The 14939-nt window shown below is 46.1% G+C and overlaps 5 protein-coding genes across 5 annotated transcripts; 3 read left to right on the top strand and 2 right to left on the bottom strand.

The window, feature by feature from the left end:
- Positions 1 to 23: 23 nt before the first annotated feature.
- Positions 24 to 3402, top strand: AGABI2DRAFT_79403 (hypothetical protein; the record flags this gene model as incomplete). The annotated part of the gene is made up of 8 exons (XM_006457290.1): positions 24 to 362; positions 412 to 518; positions 573 to 905; positions 963 to 1158; positions 1213 to 2426; positions 2530 to 2648; positions 2703 to 3175; positions 3229 to 3402. 8 exons carry the CDS (start codon positions 24 to 26, stop codon positions 3400 to 3402), a joined length of 2955 nt encoding a protein of 984 aa, XP_006457353.1.
- On the bottom strand, positions 3370 to 7117 carry AGABI2DRAFT_181598 (hypothetical protein). The gene is made up of 9 exons (XM_006457289.1): positions 6995 to 7117; positions 6834 to 6936; positions 6657 to 6781; positions 6574 to 6597; positions 6283 to 6292; positions 6095 to 6173; positions 5882 to 6039; positions 5130 to 5821; positions 3370 to 5079 (listed from the first exon to the last, which is right to left on the bottom strand). The coding sequence occupies exons 1-9, from the start codon at positions 7111 to 7113 to the stop codon at positions 3471 to 3473; spliced, it is 2919 nt and encodes a 972-aa protein (XP_006457352.1). The 5' UTR covers positions 7114 to 7117; the 3' UTR covers positions 3370 to 3470.
- An 825-nt stretch (positions 7118 to 7942) lies between these two features.
- Positions 7943 to 9436, bottom strand: AGABI2DRAFT_196100 (hypothetical protein). The gene is made up of 5 exons (XM_006457288.1): positions 9048 to 9436; positions 8972 to 8999; positions 8817 to 8901; positions 8153 to 8764; positions 7943 to 8097 (listed from the first exon to the last, which is right to left on the bottom strand). The coding sequence occupies exons 1-5, from the start codon at positions 9294 to 9296 to the stop codon at positions 8064 to 8066; spliced, it is 1008 nt and encodes a 335-aa protein (XP_006457351.1). The 5' UTR covers positions 9297 to 9436; the 3' UTR covers positions 7943 to 8063.
- Positions 9437 to 11500: 2064 nt separating this feature from the next.
- AGABI2DRAFT_123218 (hypothetical protein) lies at positions 11501 to 12206 on the top strand (the record flags this gene model as incomplete). The annotated part of the gene is made up of 4 exons (XM_006457287.1): positions 11501 to 11563; positions 11620 to 11744; positions 11792 to 11859; positions 11914 to 12206. The coding sequence occupies 4 exons, from the start codon at positions 11501 to 11503 to the stop codon at positions 12204 to 12206; spliced, it is 549 nt and encodes a 182-aa protein (XP_006457350.1).
- A 169-nt stretch (positions 12207 to 12375) lies between these two features.
- Positions 12376 to 14929, top strand: AGABI2DRAFT_212709 (hypothetical protein; the record flags this gene model as incomplete). The annotated part of the gene is made up of 9 exons (XM_006457286.1): positions 12376 to 13039; positions 13095 to 13373; positions 13424 to 13574; positions 13623 to 13790; positions 13841 to 14001; positions 14054 to 14218; positions 14268 to 14524; positions 14577 to 14718; positions 14768 to 14929. Exons 1-9 carry the CDS (start codon positions 12386 to 12388, stop codon positions 14927 to 14929), a joined length of 2139 nt encoding a protein of 712 aa, XP_006457349.1. The 5' UTR covers positions 12376 to 12385.
- Between the last annotated feature and the right edge of the window lie 10 nt (positions 14930 to 14939).

Raw genomic sequence — 14939 nt, 5'->3', positions numbered from 1 at the left:
TGGTACAAATAGTCGCCGTCAACATGTCAAACCAAACTCCCGAGAACCCTTTGTGGTCCCACTTCGACCATGAAGAGCTGATAGATCAAGGGAACGATTTCAAGCTCAACGCATTGCCGCCAATATTTCCAACGTTTCTGGTCCCAGTCTTGCCAGACAAGCCACAGAATCCGATCTTGGACAACATCAGACTCTCAGAAAAGCAGCGCGAACGAACAAAGGACTTTACAAGGAATATTCCATCTCTGCCTCCAGAGCTACATATTGTCGCAGATGATTTATTGAGGCTACGGCTGGAGGCCGAAAACCAGCCAAAGGGCGTGTTGTGGGACAAGCTAGATGTGCATGGTAGCAATAATAAGGTACACAAGCCCTACTCCTTCGCGGTATCACCAATGAAAGATGCTTTAGGGTCAATTGCTTTCCTGGGATGCTTTGCGACCGCATAATCGAGCGCGTTCTTCAACGCCTTTCCTGTCGGAAAGGGATAGTCTGATCTACGCGTCGGCACGATACTAGTAAGGCTTCCTCGTTATCGTTTCTACTCCAATTCTAATAGAATCTTGACATAGTATTCATCCACGTCTAGAAGATCCCTCAACGCGCGTAGTTTATGTCAAGCAAGTGGATCTGTTTTCGTCGCTCAAGATGACCGTCCTTGGAAATTCGTCTATGTACCACTCTTGGGATGATGAGACGCAAAAATTCTGTCAAATCGGGGTCCAGCAAGGTGAGAGGGGATTCCTGCTCCTAGATGGAAAAGATGAAGTGGTCAGTAATAGGCAAGTTTTATTTCCAAACCTATTTCTCCAATTTCTTATGATTCGTAGTGTCATCTCGCGCTTCTTGACAATTGGAAACCTGTTAAGGCGTTTGGATATTTTATTGAAAGACTTGCGTAACCGGTGCGGCTATTTCCCTCTACTTGCCTCTAGTTAATTAATGAGGCCTATGCTCGGTAGCTCAGTGCAGGGTCCAACCACGCATGCATTTACTCATGCCCTCTCAAATATCCTGGAATGCCTCCGTAAATCTCTTGCCAAATGCCCCCCGTCCTTGGCTGAGCTCTCAACCGGGAGTGTTCCGATTTCCGGTATATGGTTGCATTATGAACTGTACTGGGAAACCTTGGTATCTTTAGCCGCATTCTGTGGTCGGGTACGTCATGCCATGGTTTTGCCCAGGCTTTCGAGTTAACGCGACATCCTTTAGGAAGAAGAAAAAGTGCCTCGGAAATACAAATCCTTCAACTATTCTTCAATCGACCTTTTATCTCATATATATTCCCATCTTGATATCCATCTCATCCGTCAATCTCCTCGCATGATCATAGCCATCTTCGCATATTTGTTAAGTTGTACCTCGAAAGAATATTTTCGACAAGTCTCTCAATCAGTAGGGTTCGGACCTCAACCTCCGCAAAGGCAGGAACGTATTAATAACCTTTCTCTTGACGAATATATTATCGACGAGGAAGGTGATGGCGAAGAAGACATCTTCGACGTTCTCGACCGTGTAGAAGAAAAATATCCTAGTTTCTTCCCTCCAGAACTCTTGGCTATCCTCCCGGCAGCTCAGAAGTCATTAATACTTTTGAGAAAGGCACAGCCAGATCATGCTCTCCTCAGTCAGCCCCGGCGAGAGAACGGAGTGGAGTGGTTGTGGCAACATGAAGATATTGAGGCCGCCTTCCTCAACGAAGTGAAAAATCATCCAGTTAGGAGCACCCGGACCTTTGAAAATACCTCCTTGGAGGTCTCTGTCCAGGACTATACTCCGGAATTGGAAGGTTTCAAGGTTTTCGATATGGAACCGGGTACCTCCTCTCTTACAGTGGAATCCTCCGCCACCACTATCCAAGAATTTCTCGATTCGTTTCCCCATTCGTTGCCACCTATCACTCCTACGCTCGCTCACCTCAGCTCCGTCACTTTATCGAAACTTCATCAGCACTCATCTACACTCACGTCAACATTGTTACATCTCTTTCTGGATCATCCAGGGGAGCTCAACCTCCGATCGCATCTTATCCTCCTTCGAGATTTTCTTCTCCTCACTTCATCACCATTCAAACTCAAACTATCCAATGCCCTATTCTCTGATAACGAAGATTATGAAATCGATAACGAGAATCGTGCCATGTCGCTTCAGATTATTAGGCAACGGAAACCGATAATGGGAGGAAGCAAGCAACCCTGGGCTGTTGGTCTTGCATCTGCGCTGCTTGAAAGAGAGATTTGGCCTCCTGTGGGAGCTGATCTTAGTTTCTTCTTGCGAACCGTTATTGTGGATTCGCTTGAGGATACACAGAGGGGTCATAATTTGCCGAAACAGGTTGTGAATGATGCCTCTTGGAGGCTTGGTTTTGCAATTCGAGATTTGCCAATTGGTTCTGGACGAGATAGATGGCTGAATCCTCTTTGTACGTGTTTCACCTCTTTCATTTAAAAGCCAACTCATAGTTCCGTAGATGTTGAGTATGTGCCCTGCGGGTGTGATTCTGACACTACGCTGACCTATCTTTTCAAGAGCTTTAGATTTCTTGTATATGGATTATAAACCCCCTCATCCACTCGAAGTCCTCATACCTCATGAAGTGCTCTCCAAGTACCAGCGCATGTTTACTTTCCTCCTTAGGCTAATCAGAGGTCAGACTTCACATTTTTTCCACTTGTGCTCGTACCAACCTCAAACTTTGTCAGTCGAACATGCTCTTCACGCTCTTCATCGGATGGCAAGATCCGTCGTGACGCCCATATTTCCTACGTTAACACAGTCACGCAAGTTATTCCTACACTTCCGTTTTCTAGCGCAAAGCTTCATCAGTGCTCTTTCTGGATATGTGTTCGACACCGTCATTGGAGGGAACTTCGATCCGTTCCTCGCGGAATTGTCTTCCGGACACAATGAAGGAGAGCATCACGAACACCGAAGGTTTTCTGATGTCTTTGAACTGGCGAAAAGACATTCGGATCTTCTCGATGAAATCCTGAGTGCATGTCTCATGAGGTCCGGGCAGAGGGCTGCTGGCGATCTTCTTCGCCAAACTACGGAAATTGCTTTGGAGTTTGCTGTTGTCATCGCGGAGCTGCAACGTGGTCGCCTGCAGGAGTATGAAGCTGCGCCTATGGTGGAAGACTCGTTTAAAAGGTTTAGGAACAAGATGGCGGCCTTGGTGAGATTTTTCAAATATCTTGGTCCCCACAATTGATTTATTCTACTTGACAGATCAAGGTGCTGAGGAGTATTGTTGATAAAAACACATCAAAGTCGTATGCCGATCACTTTTTCATTGGACAACGGAATTTACCAGGGGGACTCGAAGCTCTGCATCACTTGTTGCTGCGAATCGATACTTCAGATTGGTGGACGATAACCCCAGTTTCAAACAACGACGTGTGAATACAAATAAAAGTACATCCTGTATCATACTATCCCATCTCTTGCAGCTAACGCTGCTTCAGAATTCTTCAAAGAGGCTCTTCATCGCCCCTCACCCATCTTTCTAATCCTTTTCTCAAATCCCCGATCGAATTGAGGTTCTCTATCAGCAATGGATATCCGTTCTCAGTTTGATGCAGATCTGCATATTCCCAGAACCTTCTTTCTACGTTCAGCCAACCGGGATCGTCAGGACGAACCATGCAAAGCTTCAGGAGTGTTGGCGCCCATAAATGCGCCACATCCTCTAGCCACCATTTACCTGCAGCAACCACGCTACAGAGGGTCTTCAAGAAATCGCTTTCAAAAACATTGTCGAAGAATGATGGAGAGAAATCGCCTTCGTCTTGGATATATAACGTAGCACTCATATAAACCAAAATGCATAGGACTCTGAGACTGTCCATTTGCAATTTGCGTCCGTCGGTGTTTCCCGTGTTGGATATCTGGAGCAAGACGTTTAGACCGCCACCACCCATGAAAGCATTCGCAGATGACAGGGAATAAGAAGCTAAGATAGACTCGAGCAGTCGAAGGACGTTGCGGATAATAACTGGGTGTCGGTGATGTTTCAAAGTGTCGATCAGGTTGAGTGTGAACATCGCCTGATGTTCTGTGTCAGGAAGTACGACAGGGTGGAGCAGATACAGGATATCGGCCAATGTATCCTCGGAGACTTCTTTTGATTGAAGACGGTTTTCGAGGTAGAGAGACGTGAAAGCATCTTTGACGGACTCTTGCAAAGACGGGGGGAAAACGTGCGGTTTGATGATGAGAGATTTCGCAAATTTCGATAGCTCCACGGCCACGATGTCGAGTAGTGCATCATCCTGAACGGCATGCTGCTTGATAATATTCGAAAACGCACTGATGCTTGCGTGACAAAAAATTTCTTTCCTCTTGGCCTCTTCTCTGCGCGTATTACTTTCCAAGAAATTTCCGCTCAATACATACAAGTTCAGGTTGATTGCGTGGCGCACTGTAACAGGACCGGCTGCACCCAGTCCATGAAGGAGCCGAATCAGAATTGGGACAGCGCGGGATACGATGTCAGCAAGGGCGGCTGCTGGCAGTTCCCAGATTGCTCTAGCCTCGAGGAGTGTGTCCAAAACTTCTTGTTGCATCGACCAAGATAATCTGCTTCCTTTATCGAGATGTCGTGAAAGCAATGAGAGTAGTTCAACTTGGGGGCCATTCTGCTCGGGGCAAGTGAGAGCCAGAATGCATGCTGCCGGCACGCTAACTGCTGGTTGATGGGTCATTTCGCAGAGTGTGTGGAGTGGTTGTATAAGTTGCAGCGGCCATTTAAGCTTCGTTTGATACGATAACCTCATCCATGCCCGACAATAATTTCCAGCTGCTGTCGCATCTTTGATATACCACTGCGTCCCCAATGCGCTATCCATTTGGAAACAAGATTGGAACCGCTTGAGTATCATCTGTATCGCTCCTACCTGGCGAAGGAGATGCAGGGCCGTAAAATCTCTCGGAAAGATTGCAATCGCCTGTAGAGCATGGGAATGCACATGTTCGTTGTTGTTTAATTCTTTCAGTAACCATATGACGGCCGTTGCATCTAAGAGGTCATTGGTAGTTGGTGCACAATCTCGATCAGAGACAATATCCACTGGTTGCATGCTAGAGGTTATCAGTCTCGGGTTGGAAGCTTTTTTAGCTTGTGCGCTTACCTCAAATCTTCGGTTGATTCACAATTATCTCCGCAGTCCACGGGCTTATAGACGTGGCTGTTGTACCAATCTCGACCGGGTTTTAGCCAATGGTGCAGGTGGATGGAGATAGGATGTTGATATGGACAATCAGGAGAGATGAAAGAGATCCACATCGAGCCCGTGTAAAATAGGAAGGCCAAAGCACCAGCGGTGACAGTGATTATGCTGGTCTCAATCTCTTGCTTCCACAGTAAGACTATGACACCACTCAAGAACAAGAACAAAGCGACATGTAATAGGAGCGGGAGACAGTTGATCACCGTCAAGACATGCCAGGAACGGAAATGCAAGAAGCGATTTTGGCGTATCCGCGTCCGCTCTCTTGGAGAACCAGTGATGCCCCGCGTATAAGAATGAAGCCACTGCTTTGCGAGCATGGAGATTAACGCAGCCAACAGACTGCAAGCGAGAGCGGAAAACCAAAGGCCATTCAAAAGTCGTATCTGACTGAAACTTGGCTCTGGTCTTGTCGGGGTTTTTGGCTCACCCAATGGAATTTCATCCGCGACAGAGACAAGCGAATGTAATAACTTGGTCTGTATGCTTATCAACTCGCTTATTAAATCGTTCGTCGTGTCTATGGGATCTGGAAGCATCATCTGGTAGACTTGTATGATGCATGTAGTCAGGACTGCAGAGAATAGTCCGGTCTGGAAAAAATAAAGAGGTTAATCCAGTCTGCTAGCCAGTTCCCCGCAGCGAGAACTCACAAAGACGAGCAAAACATCAATCTCACGGTGAGATCCATCGACCATGGAAGCGTCGGATCTAGTCGCTTCTGCATTATATATATGCCAGATGAACGAGTTTTCGAGGACCTCAAGGCTGTCCGTCGATGAGAGAAACGACCGTTGTGAGTGTAAGGATTCTATGGAATGACTACTTCAATTGAAATTTAAACTCGTTTGTAATTACTGACGTACTTGAATCTGTGGTTACGTGGAGTGTATGTTCGGGAGATTTCAGTTTGCCTTCAACAGGTGAATATCCTGGATACACGGTCTGGAAAGGATTGGGCATAAGCAAATTCGCAAGGAAGACGAGTCGCACCTCTTCTTCATCGATCAGTATACTCGGGTAGTCCGAAGTTTTACAATCATCAAAACCGTACCTCGGTGAGTCTGAGGGAGATGGAATGAGGCTCATACCGCTCGTGAGTCAAGCAAGGATATTGGAAGTGACCAAGAGTTGCTTTTATAGGAATTTGCTTTATGAGCTACAACTCATCCCCATAGCCTTCGCAAGTCTACACACAGCCTTCAGTAAGGGTCTTCTAGCCCAAGAGCGCTCACTTGGCAGGTGGTGGGAAATGATAATATATATGATCGTTTCATCAGAAGGAAAACTCGTAAATATCATTGTCGTAAGCTGGGGACAGCCTCAATGCCTCAATGACTCTCACATGCCCCAGTGCTTTAGAAAATGGCTAATGCGCTGTAAAAGCATTTAAACGGTCGTTATCATTATACTTGAAAACGAACTCACTTAGCTGGACTAGCTATTCCGTTGACTAGATGAAGCGGGCTTGAAGTCACGAAAAACGAATATCTGTTAAGCGATTTACACATCTTTGCCAATTCCTCTAAGTCAAAAAGTTCTCCAATAGGTGTCTGTATAGTAGCTGTTAGGCCTAGTAGAGCCGAATCTCAGAAGCATACGCACCCCCCAGAGGCTCAAAAGGTATTCGTGAAGATCCCAATTTTGAACTGTGGGACGAGCTTCAAATGACGGAGTATCTGCAGCTACTGCCGCAAAATGATGGTCCCTAGAAGTAGACTCATTAAAAGGCCATCCATAAAACTAGTAGTCTACAACACGCCTACCAGAACCAACGAACTTCATCCATACCTTGCCGTATGCCAACATAGCGTCCGGGAATTGTTTGCAAGGTTTTGGTTCGTTCCTCCTCGGACGCCTGTTCATACCAGTTGATATATCCCATCCGAATAAACAAGATATCTCCGGCTTCTAAGTTCAGGTTCTGTGCTTTGACACAAGCATCTAGATCTTGAGCCGTTACAAGATGGCTTTCGACAGGTGAATATGGCAGGCCATTTTGAACGGCATATGAATAGTAATCGAGAAGAATGCCCCTCCCCACGATCTTTCCTTGGAAACCTTTGCAGTATATGAGAAGGCATTTATAGTCATGTCATGTCGAACCACTCACCGTGTATTCCATTCCTTTGGGGTCTATCAAATGTTGAAAACAAGCCATCACCTCGGTCATCTACAATTTCGCTACGAGGAAGCCTGTTATAGAATAAACCTGAACTAAATCAGTCTAGTCTTAGATCGAGGCATTCAGCGATTCCTACCAGACGCATGGCCAAAATGACGAAACCCATCCCATTGGGTACCGATCTGAGTATTCATGGATACTTCGTCGTCGATGATAAATTTAGAGTCTGAGTACCTAGCGACCTTGTGTTTGATTACTTGGCGTCCAAGTGGGTTAGGAGAAGGTTTATGCATAGCCCAGTTGAGGCTGCAGACCTTTCCCACTTGAATTTGGGTTTGGGAGGCTCTAAGTATCCTTCGTTGGGTTAAGAGATTCAATGCTCCAAGCTCATCAATCGTTGTCGAGCCTGAAACATGCTCATAGAAGCCCCATATGGCACCTATGTAATGTCATGAGTTGTCAGGCATATCATAGTAATGATAGTCATAGTTACCTTCCGGATCGCCCTTCTTGAAGGGCAGAGCATTATATGGAGGAAACTCGACGTTGTCAAAGGGCGATTCGGCCATGTTAAACACGCGGGGGTTATTCATGAGAATAGTAGTTATTTATATGAGCTTCATGCAGCTATCGTACTAATTCGGGAACAACGAAAGTCCACATGGGAGTTAACTGTCCGACCTTACTGCGGCGACTTGTGACTGAACAGCTTAGTTCTTCACATCCGGCTCCACGCCTCCCAACCTAACATTTTTAGTAATTATCAACTGTAGAAATATTGATAGAATGACAAACGCACCACCTATAAACGACTCGTGAGTCTCTTCCATGACATCGAGGATCATTAGACGCCGCTGTGTACGCCGAGAGTCCAGCATCTGCAAGAACCAGGGAAGCGTTGACTTCGCGAGCTGCAGCGATGGCCAAAGTCATATCTTTCTTCATCAGTTCTATCTTGAAACCGCCTTCGTATCCTTTGCTAGTGATAGCATCGGGGCATACTCCGGGCACAGGATTTACGGTATTGTTGACCCAGCTGCTGCCTGAGCTGGTAGAAAAGCAGTCGGAAAGTGTTTTAGGGTCAAGTCCAAGTCGCATGCCAAGATTCATGGCTTCGGAGGTAGCAAGTGCTATCATCCCTGAAAGGTAATTGTTGCTCAATTTTGCCGCCAGTCCAAGTGACGGCCCTCCCATGGCATAAATTGATTTTCCCATAAAAGAGAAGACGTGCCGAAGGAGGGGGAAATGCCGCGAATCTTTCTCAATTCCAACCATAAACGTCAACGTCGCCGCGGAGGCGCCTGCAGTTCCCCCCGAGACTGGAGCATCATGAAACGTCGGTGGATTGACCTCGCTAGATAACCGAACAGCGTTTCCCACACTGAGGGAGGTGGTAATGTCGATTGTAGAACTGGAGGGACTCGATAGTATCCATCTTTTGACGGCAAGACGCGACTACGCACCAGTCCACGAAATGCTTCCCAGCCGTACAGCTGGCAGACAATAAACCTACATTTTCATCCAGGTATACCGACTTGACATGAGATCCTGATTTCAAGCGGAAATAGAATCTTCAGCTTCAACTGGAATTTTATAACCGAAGATTTGTATTACTTGCCTTCAGGAACAATGGTGACAATGAATTCCTACGCTAAGTATTAGAAAAGTGAGTTTGGGTATTTTGAGATACATACGCTCTTGTCAACTACCTCACGGGAACTAGTTGCGATTTTAACCCGAGCACCCTGGCGATCTCTCCCAATATCATATTGCAATTCTTGTTTCACAAATTTTTCCGTGGCCGCAAGGTCAATGTCGTACACCCATAGTGTACAGGTACGCGAAATTTTCCTGCGTAATTGCTCTGCCATTGGAAATCCCATAGCACCAAGACCAACCCAACCGAAATCGGTCGGTAAAGAGGAGAGTTCTTCGCTTGTCATGGTCTTGAGGAAATGGCCTGGGCTGCGCAAACCCAAAGCACTGATCTCAAAACTCTCACGTTGACTCTGGCCCACGTAAGATACCCTCAAGGGCACATTGACTGTCACATGAGAAGGAGCGCGGAAGGCCTTGTGTGAGCATTTGATACTGATCCCAGATTGTTGGGGCCTTACGAAGCCAAACCATATCTGGGAATGATTTGAGTGTACTTAGAAGATTCAAGCAGAATACATTTTAAGGAACTTTACCTTGCTGAGAGACGCGATACACCCAAGGAACTCTAGCAACTGTTAATCTCTGATCATTGCACCTCGTCAAGTCGGAATGTTGGATACCGCAGGTGCTACGGACGATGCAATAGTTGAGTCGCAACACCATGGTGGGGGAATACCGGCGGGTTTGAGGAGATATCGCATGTCAGGGATACTGGTCTAATAACCGCGGATGCGCGTTCGAATCCCGTTGAGGCGCGTAACCGAGCATGACTTGTGGTGAGGAATATAATCTGGCGTGATGGCGGCCTATTTCTGTCCGTTAACATGTTCAGAGATCGTATAAATTGGCATCACTATTCAAACATATCAAGAGGCTCATGGATTAAGTCTATTTATGTGAAGAGTTGGGTGCTTAAAGAAGCGAGTAAAAGTTCCCCAACCAACGCACCATTTTATACAAGGTCGCACCGAGTTAACCGAGTGGAGACTCTATTCACCCTGCTTTGAAACTGTCCCATGCGAGCTTGTGATGGTAGAATGGTGAGCGTGAGAATATTTTTGAATCTCAGGTCAAACCTGGTTAATTGTTAATTATTAATATCTAGGGTTAGTAAATCATTGTTGGCGGTCCTTTTATCAAATTGCTCATCCGCCTACTTAAATGGCGCGACGATGGAGCGATTTCTATACATATCGCTCTCTTTTATCAATTCTTCAAGATAAAAGATGACTCAATTGAACCAATAAATCATATCCTGTGAGACACGATTTCTCTGAAGCAAGTTAAAAAGTGAATATCTATATACAACTTCATTCCGCGACCATAGGCAACCAATGGCTCATGCACCCATGTCCCTCAGCGCTGAAATGCTGATGTAGTAGTCCTCAACCTTGCCACTACCTCTCGTTTGTCGCGCGTGGATCATCCTTATCGAGTTATCACTCACATAACACATGTCAATCTGTCGGTGAGATTTCATTTCCTAGGTATGCGCATCGATTGGTAATAGCGCCCCGGTCTTAATATTGAGGCTCAAAAAGAGCGTTGATATAATGTAGCGCGCTCCCTGGACAAAGCGCGGTGAATTTTTCTTCAAGCGCTCCAGCTCCGACTGTAGTACCAGGAGCGACAATTCTGTTCTACAGTGTAACAGTGATAGCAGCCGTAGTAGACTAAACCTTCTACTTGGGTGATAACATGGGGACAATCAATCAAAATAACTTTCATGATGAGTTTCCGACTTACTTGCGGTCGTATTTTTGTGATGCAATGTACATACTGGGGAGGAAGGGATAAGCCATTGCTTTTCGGTTCTCGCCATACCGGTCATGTCGTCATTTTGCATTCTTGAGTCGGCCAATACCCGCCTCCTGTACATGTGCGCCTCCTCTGTCCTGTGATGCGCTCAATTGCGTCGGTGACGTCATGAGTATAACTGTGTAGTATCAGGCGGTAAAGATTCTCATGATACACCACAGCAAAAGTCATTGCACATGAAAGATAAACGTGAAGGAAATTACAGAAACTATTATCTCAAAGTCAAGCAACAGCCGATGTCGAGGCGTAGATGGCAAATTTTTCACAGAAACGAGGAGATACGGAAGGAATCCGAAATATTCAGGAAGAATTCAATATCAATAACCGTGAGAGTTGGCACTGGAGGCAGTGAACTGGCAGTGATCATGAGAGGAAGTTTGCGTCACGGAGATATTTTTGGCAGGTGCATTTTAGCCACTCCATATTGCCAGAACCAATGAACCGGTTTTCAAGGGCGTCATAGCGCTTTCTGAATATTGGAGTCGTGAGGACGCGCAGCTGATGAGACGAGATGACTATGCTGTCATTTGGAGATTGAGGCTGGAGCCTGAGGAGCTTACGTTGTGCTAAATTTATGTCCAAATATAAGTATCGAAGGTGGAGGAGAGGGCCAGAGGCCACTTACACGACTTTCACTCCGTCAGAACCCCCATTACCCCTTCTACAAAAAATGGCTTCACCCGCTCTACCAGGAGTGTTCTTTTGCTTTGCAGCAATGGTCCTTCTAATATTTGTATGTTGATACATTCCAAATCATCTCGATCTTAGTACCCATTGGATGATTTCCAGGTTAGTGTATCTGCTCCCACATGGGAGGCAATATCATTCTTGAATGTCGGCCCCGAAGGCCATCAAGTCCACTACGGTGTCTTTGGATTCACTGGTTCTCAGCGTTCGATAGGATATACCTTTAGGTACTAGTTAATATTCTTATGAGATCGTCTTTCTAACATTTCATTAGTAACAACAGTCGGTTGAATACGACGGTTCTGCACAATCTTACCAAGGTATTGATTCTCCACCCAATTGGTAAGTGCAGAATTGCGTGGCCATGTTCTTCATTTCTAACTTACCCTCGCGCAGTTGCCGGCATGTCAGGATTGGCATTCATTCTTGGCCTCTCCCATGCCCGTATCGGCACTGTGTTCATGGCCCTCGTCGCGGGTCTTGCTGCACTGGTAACGTTTGTCGTATGGGTCATTGATTTAGTTCTCTTCGGTATCGCCCGCCACCACTTCCGCGATGATGGTCAGCTGGCGCAATATGGCAATGCCAACTGGCTTACTCTGGGTGCCCTTGTCGCCCTCTTGCTTGGCTTCTGTGTATCTGCTTGTGGCATGTTTGGGCGATACAGGAAACGGAGGAATGTGTATTGATCATGCATGAGGACCACGTATTTGCTTCAATTATGATTCCCAGTTGTAGAACATGATTAGTATATCCGGACCTAGTGATAATGTATTTTGCTATTTGTAAATGACTATCCAATAATTGATCGAACGCGGCGCAATTGATGACGTGACAATGTTGTTTATATCCCGGTCTGCCAACGTCCATGACGACATCTCCGCCCCAAAAGCCCAAGAAATTGCATCGACGCTTTTCCTCTGGCAGCCACGACATTCTTACGATTATAACTAATCAAGGCCAATCCAGGACCCGGGACAAACCTGCTCTCCAAACTTCTCCTTCCGCTCCACTCGTACAAAAGCCCGGTCTGCAAAAGCGGGATTTCTCACTGCAAGAACAACGGCCTACGCACACACATGAACGAACGTATTCTACCGACGGGTCTGATGTAGATGTAGGTACAGATTGGGTGCAGAGAGAAAGGGCGCAGAGGCCACAGTTGAACGGCTTGACAAATGGCAGTCTTCCTGGTAATTTGGGTTTTCAAGGCGGACGTCACAGTCCCCCAACGGCGTATGCATCGTTACCAGCAACCCCGCGCCTAGAGTCGTTCGAAGACAAAGCAGACCCTCCTTCACTGAAGATGCCTCTCTCGGCGAGCCTACAAGTGCCAATATTAGACCCACCTACCTCGCGGCGCCAACATGCCAGAGAAGATAGTAAAGTGTATGGACCTCCACCTTTCTCAATATGGGATTACCTCCGGGAAGAACTTTTGGCGACGGATTTCGATTCGCACCAAGAGTTGAAGTGGGAACGTGTCAGCAATTTCCTAAACATACCTGTGGCCGTGGAAAAAGTATGTTGACCCAAATCACATATTCAATCAACCGTTTCTTGACCACAGTGCTTAGATCATTGGCTTTGGTTTTTTCCTATGCTTGGATAGTTTCTTGTACACCTTTACCGTTCTTCCCATCCGTTTCAGTCTCGCCTTCATCCGCCTCGTTGTTAATTTATTCCGGAGATCTGCATCTCCCCTTCCCCCATCGCAGAAAGCCGATCTGCTCAGAGCGTTATTACTCGTCATCTCGGTAATTGTGCTGGTACCGATGACAGATGCGAGCAAAATTTATCACAAAATTCGTGGTCAGGATACTATTAAGTTATATGTTATATTCAATGCACTAGAGGTGAGTTTGGACGTCATTCCCATCCAACTTTTGATTGACTGGATCTTGAGATTGCGGATAGGCTCTGCTCCTCCATAGGCCAGGATATCCTTGATTGTTTGTTCTCGCGCTCGACGCTCGTACCACTTTCTCATAAAATTCCTGTCACGGCGAATACGCTCACACCTTTCCTATACTTCTTTCTTGCGCTTGCATACGTTTGTGGGTCGAGCGCTTTATTTTTTGATCCAATTTGCTGACTCTATTTAGTGTCTCACACTCTAGTCATGGTATATCAACTGATCTCTCTCAATGTTGCCATCAATTCGTATGAATACGCTCTATTGACGCTTCTTGTATCCAACCAATTCGTCGAGATCAAGGGCAGTGTCTTCAAGAAGTTTGAAAAAGATACCCTTTTCCAGATAACGTGTGCTGGTAAGGATGAACGGTTTTTCACAAGCTCATACTCAAGTGACTGTCTTTAGATGTCGTTGAACGGTTCAACCTTGCTTTAATGCTTGCAGTCGTAGCATTCAGAAATCTCATAGAGCTCAGTGGCTCCGATTTTGATTTTGCTGGAGGTTACGTTCTACCCAAGAGTTTCGGTTGGTTTAGGGGAAACAACGTTTTGTGGACCATATCTTATGTGAGTGATCAAATTTCCCGCCTTTGTACAGTTCTCTACCATTTGATTACAGCCCGTGCTCACTGTGCTGTGCTCTGAAATGCTTGTCGACTGGTTGAAGCACGCCTTCATTACGAAGTTCAACCACATTCGGCCGTCAGTTTATGAGCGCTATACAGACGTCTTGTGTCTCGACCTAGCTAGTGCTAGTGCTGTCAATAGAAAAGGCGCCAGAAAGGTGATTAGATATTTGCCACTTGTCAAACCCCAACTTATCGTAGATTTAGCACTCGTATGCTGACCAAGCCCCACTCGTGGCCCGCCGGCTTGGATTTGCTTCGTTACCCCTTGCAGTTCTGGTGATCCTTCTGGGATCTCAGTCGATTAGTCTCTTGTTTTCCGATCTCCAGCCTCTACCATTTTCCTTCTGGAATCTGGTGTCAATTCATAATCTCGATCTCAACACCCTTTCGCTATCGCTTAGAAGCGCTGAGGTAGTCAAGTACATAACTCTGGGTGTAATGGGCGTGTTGTTTTGGTTGTGGTATGATGTTCAGCACCTGTCCGACGTTATACCACTCACTACTCTGTGATAGTTTTGTGGTCATCAAGGTCATTATTGGCGTGAATTTACTAACTTATGCCACACGAAGGCAGGCTGGTATGGATGAACGGGAAGCAATGGACATTGTTAACAATTTCGGTCGCGATCCCATAGGGGAAGGGAATGATGAACGAGTGAGTGTTCTATGCTTTGTCCACGGCTTTTTATGCTGAAATTCTGTAGAAATACAATAAGAATCTGAAGAAGTATTTGGATGACGACGAAGACGATGCTCCACGGCTGCCGGACATGGGCGAAATTCGGCCAGGTCAAGAGATGAATAAGAAGGAAAGAGTGAAATTAGAGGATCTGACGAGGTTTACGATGGTGAAGCGAATTTATTAGAACCGAATAA

The sequence above is a fragment of the Agaricus bisporus genome (assembly GCF_000300575.1).
Source record: "Agaricus bisporus var. bisporus H97 unplaced genomic scaffold AGABI2scaffold_16, whole genome shotgun sequence".
Classification (NCBI taxonomy): domain Eukaryota; kingdom Fungi; phylum Basidiomycota; class Agaricomycetes; order Agaricales; family Agaricaceae; genus Agaricus; species Agaricus bisporus.
This window is presented reverse-complemented; position numbering and strand designations above follow the sequence as displayed.

Bases quoted from the DNA above. Each gene is read 5' to 3' on its own strand.
- AGABI2DRAFT_181598 (XM_006457289.1), bottom strand. From the start codon at position 7,113: ATGGGATATATCAACTGGTATGAACAGGCGTCCGAGGAGGAACGAACC. The intron at 6,937-6,994 runs GTAGGCGTGTTG...GTCTACTTCTAG, and splicing joins GATGAAGTTCGTTGGTTCTG to GGACCATCATTTTGCGGCAG. The intron at 6,782-6,833 runs GTGCGTATGCTT...GCTACTATACAG, and splicing joins ACCTTTTGAGCCTCTGGGGG to ACACCTATTGGAGAACTTTT.
- AGABI2DRAFT_196100 (XM_006457288.1), bottom strand. From the start codon at position 9,296: ATGACAAGCGAAGAACTCTCCTCTTTACCGACCGATTTCGGTTGGGTT. The intron at 8,765-8,816 runs GTGCGTAGTCGC...GAGTCCCTCCAG, and splicing joins GGGAAGCATTTCGTGGACTG to TTCTACAATCGACATTACCA. The intron at 8,098-8,152 runs GTGCGTTTGTCA...TAAAAATGTTAG, and splicing joins TCACGAGTCGTTTATAGGTG to GTTGGGAGGCGTGGAGCCGG.